Below are 11,910 nucleotides of genomic sequence, written 5' to 3'. Positions count from 1 at the left end.
GGCCGTCATTGTAAATAAGAATGTGTTTTTAACTGACTTGCCAAGTTAAATAAAGGTTAAATAAAATAAATAAATAAAATAAAAATGTACTCTGTACTCTGTACTGGTACCCCCTGTATATAGCCCTGCTTTTGTTTTTTACTGCTGCTCTTTAATTATTTGTTATTCTTATCTCTTACTTTTTTTTGAGCTATTTTCTTAAAACTGCATTGTTGGTTAAGGGCTTGTAAGGATTTCACTGTTGTATTCGGCGCATGTGACAAATAAATGTGATTTGATCTATGAACGTTTGAACATCTGGCCATGTACTCTTATAATCTCCACCCAGCACAGCCAGAAGAGGGCTGGCCACTCCTCAGAGCCTGGTTCCTCTTTAGGTTTCTTCCTAGGTTCCTGCCTTCCTAAGGAGTTTTTCTTCTTCTTTTATTTTTATTTTTTTTGCAGACGCTCTTATCCAGAGCGACTTACAGTAGAGTGCATACATTTTATGACATTTTTTTTTACATACTGAGACAAGGATATCCCTACCGGCCAAACCCTCCCTACCGGCCAAACCCTCCCTAACCCGGACGACGCTATGCCAATTGTGCGTCGCCCCACGGATCTCCCGGTTGCGGCCGGCTGCGACAGAGCCTGGGCGCGAACCCAGCCCAGCCTGGGCGCGAACCCAGAGACTCTGGTGGCGCAGCTAGCACTGCGATGCAGTGCCCTAGACCACTGCGCCACCCGGGAGATACACCGCCACCCGGGAGATATTTTTCCTAGCCACCGTGTCTCTATATCTGAATTGCTTGCTGTTTGGGGTTTAAGGCTGGGTTTCTGTATTMGCACTTTGTGACATCTGCTGATGTAAAAAGGGCTTTATAAAAAAGGTGATTGATAGAAGAATGCAAGGCCTTTGACTCTAGCCAAATATTGGAGTAAAGGAGCCTAACATTACGCCTTAGTCCAAGGACCTTACATGTTCTGTTTAAAGGGAGAATTTGCTCTGGAAGCCAAAACAGCCGAATACTCCTTCATAGAGACTGGACGGGATTGGCGTTTGGGGGGGTTGATGTCTGGGGCTTTACAGGACTAATAAAATAATTGAAACTCGGTAGGCCATGACTGGCCTCACACTCCCGTACAGTAGGTGGCGGTGTACGCACCTTAAACGTTGGATACGATCCGCTAACCTAATCTCAAAGAAGAAGAAGCCTTTGTCCACTGATTGAGGTGTAATGTAACAGTCAGGGTTTCCTCCCTCTTTATGGACACTGACTGAGAGTCATGATCAAGGGCTTTTTTTATTTAACTAGGCAAGTCAGTTACGAACAAATTCTTATTAACAATGACGGCCTACCCCAGCCAAACCTGGACGACGCTGGGCCAATTGTGCGCCGCCCTATGGTACTCCCAATCACGGCCAGATGTGATACAGCCTGGATTCAAACCAGTGACTGTAGTGACGCCTCTTGCACTGAGATGCAGTGCCTTAGACCGCTGCGCCACTCGGGCTACCTTTACTAATTTCTTAGTAGGGACTTTTAAAAACCTTTATACTCCATCAGTGCAATTATCATTCATCATAATTATCAATTAACTATGATCATTATTATTAATAATCATAATTATCACCATGGAAATTGATTATTTGAGAATCAATTCATTTGTTGGTGTTTTTGCCAAGGTCCATCTGGAGGTATATCTTTCTTGTGACAAATAAACACACCGTTGCAGTCTGAACAATGGGGTGAAATAGGGCATCTCTGTTGAAGCCATGTTTGGAACTGTGTGGCGTCAGTCAGTGTTCATAAAGAGGGAGGAAACCCTGACTGTACACAGACTTTGCTGTCCGAGTCATCAAAGATTTTTCAGTTGCCACTCGTCCTACGCAGTCCGAGTCAAGCACCTCCTCCTCGCGGTCTGTTTCAGAGCGCCCCCTCAAACACAGTTGGGAGCTACTAGCCTAACACAAGCTAACTAGTCAAGCGTGAGACCGAGACATTATCAAGAAAACAACAAACTAGCTAGCTACCTATTGGCCAGGTAAGCCTAATTGGATTACACAAATGTTGCCAATATAACTCAGAAACCAATAAGGCAGTAACGTTAGTAAAGCTAGCTAACGTAGTTATTTTAAGTGCATTAAAAGCTAACCAGGTCTAAATGTATTTTCCTCTTCAACCTTGCCAGTTAGCAAGCTAGCCACCCCATCACTTCCGCATCTGATAGGCTAATCTAATACGCTAGCAAGCTATCGTTGGCAAATTAGTTATTTTAAATTCACATCGATAACCTTAACTAGTTAGTTAGCTAGGGCTGTTTACGTGGTATTCGTGCCCTGCAATATCAGACATGGCCGCATAAATTAATAACACATGTGTTGACCAGCTACGAGCTAGCAATTTTTATTTCGTGTTGAGCTATCTAGAACTAGCTAAATTATCTAACGTTAGTTGTTAGTAAAGTTAGCTAGCTGGGTAACAACCCTTCTGTTAGTTGCCTAGCTAGTTGCTACCATGCTGTGTTGTTATGGGTTGCTGCCATACTATGTTGTCGTCTTAGGTCTCTCTTTATTTAGTGTTGTGTGTTTTGTCCTATATTTGTACTTTTAATCCCCGTCCCGCAGGAGGCCTTTTGTAAATACTACTTTTTATTTATCTTGTGGCTAATCAAGTAGGTAAGCCAATAAGTTAGCTGCACCGTCAGCCAACTGTTAATACTGTTGTGAGGGGGATAGATAATACTGTAATGAAACGGCAGGGAGCAGGTCTCGAACCCTCGACCTTCTAACCCGAAGTCCAGCGCGCTATCGATTGTGCCGCAAAAGCATGCTCTAACGGCAGAGTCGATTTCCAAGTTCGTTACAATATATTAGCTTGCTCGTTATCTTGATTTCATATCCCACTCAATTAGCTAACTACTTTAGCTGCGTTAACTAATGTTATTCTGATTGACATTCAAATATGCACAATCGATACATTTTCATCTGAGTCTTATGTTCCCGAATGAATTAAAATAATCTAAATCTAAAAAGTACCCTTAGTGTTTTCATAACATTAGACAATGTCTAGCTGTGTTGTTCCAGATCACAAATCCTACAGGAGACCTATTTGATCATATTAATTAATCAATGATTTTRACAAATTAATATTTTGAAGTGAGAGCTGTCCCTTTATTTCATCCCGTTATTTCATTTCAAAATACAGTTCCACCACTGCTACAAAGATAGCTACAGCTAACATATCCCCTGATCATGACTCAATACATTACATGAACAAAAGTACGTGGACACCTGCTCGTCTAACATCTCATTCCAAAATCTTGGGCATTAATATGAAGTTGGTCCCCCGTTTGCTGCTATAACAGCCTCCACTCTTTTTGGAAGGCTTTCCACTAGATGTTGGAACATTGCTGGAGGGACTTGCTTCCATTCAGCCACAAGATCATTAGTGAGGTTGGGCACTGATGTTGGGGCGATTAGGCCTGGCTCGCAGTCAGCATTCCAGTTTATCCCAAAGGTGTTTGATGGGGTTGAGGTCAGGGCTCTGTGCAGGCCAGTCAAGGTCTTCCACACTGATCTCGACAAACCATTTCTGTATGGACCTCACTTTGTGCACAGGGGCATTGTAATGCTGAAACAGGAAAGGGCCTACCCCAAACTGTTACCACATGTGAAAGCACAGAATCGTCTAGAATGTCATTGTATGCTGTGGTGTTTAGATTTCCCTTCACTGGAACTAAGGGGCCTAGCCCGAACCAGGAAAAACACCCCCAGACCATTATTCCTCCTCCACCAAACTTTACAGTTGGCACTATGCATTGGGGCAGGTAGTGCACTCCTGGCATCTTTCAAACCCAGATTCGTCCGTTGGACTGCCAGATGTTGACGCGTGATTCGTCACTCCAGAGAACGCGTTCCCACTGCTCCAAAGTCCAATGGCGGCGAGCTTTACACCACTCCAGCCGACGCTTGGCATTGCGCATGGTGATCTTAGTCTTGTGTGCGGCTGCTCGGCCATGGAAACCCATTTCATGAAGTTCCCGACAAACAGGTCTTGTGCTGACGTTGCTTCCAGAGGCCGTTTGGAAGTCGGTAGTGAGTGTTGCAACAGAGGACAGAATATTTTTATGTGCTTCTGCACTCGGCGGGCCTGTTCTGTGAGCTTGTGTGGCCTACCACTTTGCTTCTAAGCCGCTGTTGCTCCTAGAAGTTTCCACTTCACAATAACAGCACTTACAGTTAACAAGGGCAGCTCTAGCAGGGCAAACATTTTTAGAACTGACTTGTTGGAAAGGTGGCATCCTATGACAGTGCCACGTTGAAAGTCGCAGTTCTTCAGTAAGGACATTCTACTGTCAATGTTTGTCTATGGAGATTGCATGGCAATGTGCTTGATTTTATACACCTGTCAGCAACGGATGTGGCTGAAATAGCCAAATCCACTAATTTCAATGGGTGTACACATACTTTTGTGTATATATAGTGTAGCTAAGAGTCATTGGAAGAAGGTGTCATCTGTAGGGGGGAGTTTTGTTAAGAGCAATGATGTTCAGTCTGAACATTAACACACCGCTTGCGGTATGGTTTTGGAAGCATAAGATCCTTTCATATTGGCGAAAATAAATAAATTGATACACACCTTTTCATAGTGTTAGGGTTCCCACACGGCCATATCTCCATGTTATAGCGCTTGTTTAATGGAAAACAGACGGAAGACAGTGGACTACCTGTGCTAATTAGCTATCTGCGTCCCCGAACACTTGTGTGTAAACAGAAGACAAACTTGTTCTCACTGAAAAATACTGTCTGCTGCAATTTTTTTATTTTTTTWGTGAAATTATTTTGATATGATATGAAAGTAGAGGGGTTTATGTTTCTAGAACTGTGCTGCAATTGAGAATCGTTTCAGTATGGAGTATTTGGCTGTTTTGGCTATTGGAGCCAATTCTCCYTTTTAACAGAACATGTAAGGTCCTTGGACAAAGGAGTAACATTCATCCAATATTGGGCTACCGCTAACATAGCTCTCAAACCCTTCTTTCCATTGGGTTTTCAGTGGTTAGCTATAATTTCAACACTGTGTTAGCAATGGCAATAATGAAGGTTGACCGATTATGATTTTTCAACACCGATACCGATTATTGGAAGACCAAAAAAAGCCGATACCGATTAATCGGCAGTTTTCTATATATATATTTGTAATAATGACAATTACAACAATACTGAATGAACAATGAACACTTATTTTAACTTAATATAATAACTACAATCAATTTAGTCTCAAATAAATAATGAAACATGTTCAATTTGGTTTAAATAATGCAAAAACAGTGTTGGAGAAGAAAGTAAAAGTGCAATATGTGCCATGTTAAAAAAGCTTGCTCAGCTTGCTCCTTGCTCTGAACATGAGAACTTATGAAAGTTGGTGGTTCCTTTTAACATGAGTCTTCAATATTCCCAGTTAAGAAGTTTTAGGTTGTAGTTATTTGACTATTTCTCTCTCTACTATTTGTATTTCATATACCTTGACTATTGGATGTTCTTATAGGCACTATAGTGTTGCCAGCCTAACCTCGGGAGTTGATAGGCTTGTCATAAACAGTGCATCAAGCATTGCGAAGAGCTGCTGGCAAACGCAGGAAAGTGCTGTTTGAATGAATGGCTACGAGCCTGCTGCTACCTACCACCGCTCAGTCAGACTGCTCTATCAAATATCAAATCATAGACTTAATTATAATATAATAAACACACAGAAATACGAGCCTTAGGTCATTAATATGGTCAAATCCGGAAACTATCATTTCGAAAACAAAACCTTCAATGTTATGTCATACTTTAGTAAAATTCTGGCAAATTCATTGTTAGGAAGAAATGGTCTTCAYACAGTTCGCAACGAGCCAGGCAGCCCAAACTGCTGCATATACCCTGACTCTGCTTGCACAGAACGCAAGAGAAGTGACACAATTTCCCTAGTTAATATTGCCTGCTAACATTAATTTCTTTTAACGAAATATGCAGGTTTTAAAAAATATACTTGTGTATTGATTTTAAGAAAGGCATTGATGTTCATGGTTAGGTACATTGGTGCCATGATTGTGCTTTTTTCGCGAATGTGCTTTTGTTAAATCATCACCAGTTTGGCGAAGTTGAAGTAGGCTGTGATTAGATGGTAAATTAACAGGCAACGCTTTGATTATATGCAACGCAGGACAAGCTAGTTAACTACACATGGTTGATGATATTACTAGGTTAACTAGTGATTATGTTAAGATTGATTGTTTTTTATAAGTTTAATGCTAGCTAGCAACTTACCTTGGCTCCTTGCAGCCACAAGGTCCTTTTGATGCTGCACTCGCGTAACAGGTGGTCAGCCTGCAACGCAGTCTCCTCGTGGATTGCAATGTAATCGGCCAAATTCGGCGTCCAAAAATGCAGATTACCGATTGTTATGAAAACATGAAATCGGCCCTAATTAATCGGCCATGCCGAATCGGTCGACCATCGCTTGGAAAACAGGAAAAAATGTTAGTGTAGCACAGGTGTTCCCAATTTTAAAAAAGTTAGAAGTACAACATAAAATTTAGGTGCACCAGAAAATACTTTTTTTGATTGAGGTACAGGCTAAAGGAATTCTAGCTACTTTTGAAGCACATGTTGTGCCCTAGAAACTAATATATAACACTGTAAATACGTCAGTTGTAAAATATTAGGTTTCTATATTGTGTAAAAGCTCTTGTCCTATTTTTTATTTTTTATTTAACTAGGCAAGTCGGTTAAGAACAAATTCTTATTTACAATGACGGCCTACACCAGCCAAACCCGGACATGACGCTGGGCCAATTGTGCGCCACCCTATCGAACTTCCAATCACGGCCGGTTGTGAGACAGCCTGGATTCGAACCGGGGACTGTAGTGACGCCTCAAGCACTGAGATGCAGTGCCTTAGACCGCTGCGCCACTAGGGAGCCCCCGATGCATTACATTGAAAATTGTACACTGTCTCTTTATAAACGTCAGGTTTGGGATGATTAAATGCAAGAGATCTGTCATTCATTCTTTGCTATTACCATTGATCTCCTGAAGAAGCTATCCCATTTCCTTTATGTGCCGCCAAATGTTTGGATAAACTGATAAAGTTACCAGGTTCTTAGCTAGCTAGACAACGAGGTAACATGACTGAACAAAGTCTAAACAAATGGTTAATGACGTCGACGCGCGAGTGGTTTTAGAACAGTCCACGACATGGTTTCTGAATGTAAAATGCGGTTCTGGCGATCAGCTTTAGGAAGATAAAAATGGTGCGCCAGTCTTTTGACCTGGTAGAGCTAGAAGCAAACCGTGTTCGCTGTAGTAATGGTGCAACAATGATGCTAATGGATCTGCACTCGCTTGTTTCTCTAGGGAACTCGGAAACAACGGCACAGCGAAGCCTTATCATTATTACAACTATCTGGGAGATTTTTTTCATAGTTGCACAGTGCTCCCAAAATAAAACTCTTGGTTGCACAGAAACATATTTAGTCGCATATGAGACCAAATTGGGCGCACTTTAGAGCCCTGCTTTTGGCCCTTATCTTTCATATCGGCGAGGGGGGGAAATATTTAAAGTAAAAAAAGATGCACTTACTATAATGTTAGCAGATTGGCAGTGCTTCCAGTTGACGGACTACACTTCCTCCCCAGTTATGCTTACACACAGGTGCACAGGTGGTCTCTTCTGTCTGTTTTCGATAAACAAGTTATGTAACATGGAGATATGATCACGTGGGAACTCTAACCCTATGAAGGTGTGTAATAATTTATCCTTTTTATTTATTTTTTGTCGCTGATATAAAAGATACGTTCATAATGTTTCCAAAACCGTACCGCAAGCGATGCGTGTGAGCATTTTGAGCAAGTGTCCAGGCTCTTAACAAGTCCCCCAGGAAGAAGATACCTACATCTATATGCACTCTAAGGGAGTTGGTGCCTATGAATGGGCTACAGCTAACATACTGTAACTATTAACTACAAATTATGAGGCCCATGCAGGACTTGAAAACATCTGTTGCCAGTACCATCCATGCTCAAACTTTTTGATCTGTAATGTATTTATGTCTGTCTCAACATTCTCTCTCGTTTGTTCAGTCATGGCAGCCATCCGAAAGAAACTGGTCATAGTGGGAGACGGAGCGTGCGGGAAGACCTGTCTGCTCATCGTATTCAGTAAAGACCAGTTCCCCGAGGTCTACGTGCCCACTGTCTTCGAGAACTATGTCGCCGACATTGAGGTCGACAGCAAACAGGTAATGTCTTCTCCCTTAGTTTTTTTCAACCTGTATTTCTCTCGCTGTAAATTACATTTATCATACAAAGCAGGACGATCAATGAGAATTAACATAATTAAAATCTGCCAACAGTCACTACTGGCTCCTCCCAATTTGCAACCTCACTCGAGGCTTTCCCAAATTGGTAAGCGCCAATAGTGGCAGACAATGTTGGCAGATATCACATTTTGTTTCAATTGATTTTTCTAAGCAGTAAGTTGCCCAGCTGTGTGTAATTATTTCGTATTGCTGACTTTTCCTATGATTAAATGTGGATTGGCCATTCTGCAATCTGCATCATGCCTCTAAATTGTTTCATAATAGGTCAGATACACTGTATTTATCTGGGAAGTTGGGCACAGTTGGTTGATGTCTCTTGAAATCCTTTGACAGGTTGAGTTGGCACTATGGGATACAGCAGGCCAGGAGGACTATGATAGGCTCCGTCCCCTCTCTTACCCAGATACTGATGTCATCCTCATGTGCTTCTCCATTGATAGCCCCGACAGTTTGGGTGAGTATTTATGTCGCTACGCGTACAGACACCCACACATACCAATTCTGTCAGACATCAATACAACTGTGCAGACTTATACACATTCACTTTTGTGACACCGGGTCTTGTTTTGGTGACAGAGCTTTGACAGAATTGGAAAGCACACTTACATCCACAATCAGAGGACTTTGACCTGGACAGTAGGGCTAGGTGATATGGCCAAAATCTCATATCCTGATATAGGTCATTTCATATCCCGGTAATGATATATATCACGATATAGCACATTAACTTTTAAATTAAATGAATAAATAGTTTATATAAAATGACCACATGTAAAGGCCTATTTCTTATTACATTTTTAATTATACTCAACAAATAAAAAGGTACTTACTCATGTTTGATTATTTTGTTTTGAACCTGGGCAAATTTTCAATTAAGCATGTAACAAAAAATGAATGTATAAAATCTAAAAGTAAATAGAAAACAATTCAACTATAGTTGCAAACAAAATAATATAGGCCTAACAAATAATATAGATATTTTTGGGGGCTTGCCTGTTTTGCATGTTTTTTTGGCATTAATACGTGTCACATATCAATTTGCATTTGGTACCTTGGGTCGAGTGTTCACACGACCGTGTAAATTGGGGCAATGTCTTTGCAGATGTAAGTTGTAAAGGCAGCTGTTGTCTCCTTCCATCTTCGTGATTCTTTGCCATATGGTGTGCCGTGGGCAAAAGCCTCTTGCAACGTCTGAGTCGGGGGGGTTGTTTTGAGCACTCTACTACATTTTTGCGTCTCACCGTGGACTCTCTCCGTACTGTTTCACATGATTCTTGCGTAGGTCGTAAAAGAGGTTAATGGTGTTTGAGCCTGTTGTCGAGACCGGCCTGCGCCATATTTTGCAGAGGACGGTTTTCTGGTACGTGTCAGACTTTTCATACCCAAACCCCGTCCATGCGACCTAAGTTGCCCCTCTTTTAGGTACGAGCTCCGTGTCTCTGTGCTCTGTGCCACGTTCACTCTCTTCCATGTTTGTTTGTTGCAAATTTACAAACACAAAGCGTTGTGGCTTGCCGTAAAGAGTGTGATTTGCGACAACTAAATAAACGATAGAGCATAATATGAAACGATAGACATTTTTCTATCGTCACACGATATATATCGTCATATCGCCCAGCCCTACTGGACAGCCTTGATTAGTATGCTGAAGAAGTTTGCTCTCGCTAACTCCTACTGGCCTTGACTTCTGCCCTACCCCCTTGTTTAGAAAACATCCCGGAGAAGTGGACTCCAGAAGTCAAACACTTCTGCCCTAACGTTCCCATCATCCTAGTGGGCAACAAAAAGGACTTGCGTAACGACGAGCACACCCGCAGAGAGCTAGCCAAGATGAAGCAGGTACAGTCAGTCTCTCTCTCTCTCTCTCTCTCACACACACACACACACACACACACACACACACACACACACACACACACACACACACACACACACACACACACACACACACACACACACACACACACACACACACACACACACACACACAATTCTCAGAAGATCAATATGTGGCTTTCCTGGCTCCACATTCTGACCCCCCATCCCTCAGGAGCCTGTGAAGCCAGAAGAGGGGCGTGACATGGCGAACCGGATCAGTGCCTTCGGCTACATGGAGTGCTCCGCAAAGAGCAAGGATGGGGTGAGGGAAGTGTTTGAGATGGCCACGAGGGCGGCGCTACAGGCCCGGCGGGGGAAGCAGAGACATAAATGCCTCCTACTGTAAAAGGAGGGAAGGCGTGAGGGACACGGCCTCCCACTGGGTACAAGGGGAACGATAGAAGATAAGAAATTAGGTCTATTCCCCCCTTTGCTCCAAAAAAGACTGCTCACCAGTTTTTACTAAAGGTGTAATGCTTTTAATTTTCTGTCTTAAAGCAAAACAAGTTAAATAGTCATGGTTTTGTCAGTATTCAATGTTGATGATGGGGTTATGGAAATGCTTTTTTTGTACTTGTACATGAGTGAATCTGCCATATCAACATTTCCCTTCTGAACCTGTACGGCCATGTAACTGATGTAGTCAGCCAGAGGTGTAATCATTAGTCCAAAACGTTTTGCAACGGAAACTTAATTTCTAATGGACAAATTCAGGTAGGTCCCTCCCCGTTTTTGATCTGTTTTTGTTCTTCGTGAATACACCACAGGGGATCTATTGTTGTGTCATACCTGCCAATTAAGTGCTTGAGCCCTGCCCACTGAACTGAGGAACATTACCACAGCCAATCAGGGAGGGGTACCTATACACTGTGACCCATAGTCTTTATGATTCTTTTGTAATTTTTGATTTATGCACAGGCATAAAATTGTTGAAATAAATGTGCTTCATATAAAACCCCATGTGCATCTATTCATAAAAACCCACATGGACAATTTTTGAACACTTAGTTTAACACATATGGAAATGTTGTATCTGTGTGTAATAACTAACTTTAAGATTCTTGAGACAGTTAATGGGAACTGGATGATGGCAGATGTTGATACAGATACAAGCAAAATACATATGGTACATTTTTGTTTTAAATTATATGTAAAAGATAATTTGCCATTGCAAAGAACAAAAATGAGTTCTGCTTCCATAATCTGTCTGTACTGAGTTCCCAGCACTCAAGACAAATAGGTCTTAGATTCTAGGTCTTTGGTGTGATTGCCGGACTTGGTCAACACTATTGTTTCAACGTGCAAATATAGCTTTTTGTAACATACTGTGTGCTTTACTTTTTACATCGTTGGATCGTGCCTCACATTATGCCCATTATGCCCATTTTCACTATATTTACATTCCTGAGGGGTCTGTCATTAGGCTATGGCACAGTCTACTAGGAGTGTTTGGTAAAATGAGGTGACAAGACAATGGATCTCACATGATTATCATGCAAGAACTGGAGAACTGGGGCTGTATTTATGAAGTATCTTTGAGTAGGAGTGCTGATCTACCATCACAGCCATTGCAATTAGCCACCAGGGAGCGATAGAAGATCCAGCCAGAGGTGATGGTGAGCAGGAAGACACACAGGACGAAGAGCTGACCGGCTGTCAGAATAGGGACTCAATCCACTG

General features: G+C 42.0%; 1 protein-coding gene across 1 annotated transcript; it reads left to right on the top strand.

The window, feature by feature from the left end:
- Nucleotides 1-1,841: 1,841 nt before the first annotated feature.
- LOC111970399 (transforming protein RhoA) lies at nt 1,842-11,185 on the top strand. Its single transcript, XM_023997113.2, has 5 exons — nt 1,842-2,028; nt 8,114-8,271; nt 8,686-8,806; nt 10,061-10,191; nt 10,403-11,185. Exons 2-5 carry the CDS (start codon nt 8,116-8,118, stop codon nt 10,574-10,576), a joined length of 582 nt encoding a protein of 193 aa, XP_023852881.1. The 5' UTR covers nt 1,842-2,028; nt 8,114-8,115; the 3' UTR covers nt 10,577-11,185.
- Nucleotides 11,186-11,910: the final 725 nt, after the last annotated feature.

This window comes from Salvelinus sp. IW2-2015, linkage group LG11 (genome assembly GCF_002910315.2).
Source record: "Salvelinus sp. IW2-2015 linkage group LG11, ASM291031v2, whole genome shotgun sequence".
NCBI lineage: Eukaryota > Metazoa > Chordata > Actinopteri > Salmoniformes > Salmonidae > Salvelinus > Salvelinus sp. IW2-2015.
The sequence above is the reverse complement of the archived record's forward strand: the minus strand, read 5'-3'. Positions and strand labels throughout refer to the sequence as shown.

Bases quoted from the DNA above. Each gene is read 5' to 3' on its own strand.
- LOC111970399 (XM_023997113.2), top strand. From the start codon at position 8,116: ATGGCAGCCATCCGAAAGAAACTGGTCATAGTGGGAGACGGAGCGTGC. The intron at 8,807-10,060 runs GTGAGTATTTAT...CCCCTTGTTTAG, and splicing joins TGATAGCCCCGACAGTTTGG to AAAACATCCCGGAGAAGTGG. The intron at 10,192-10,402 runs GTACAGTCAGTC...CCCATCCCTCAG, and splicing joins AGCTAGCCAAGATGAAGCAG to GAGCCTGTGAAGCCAGAAGA.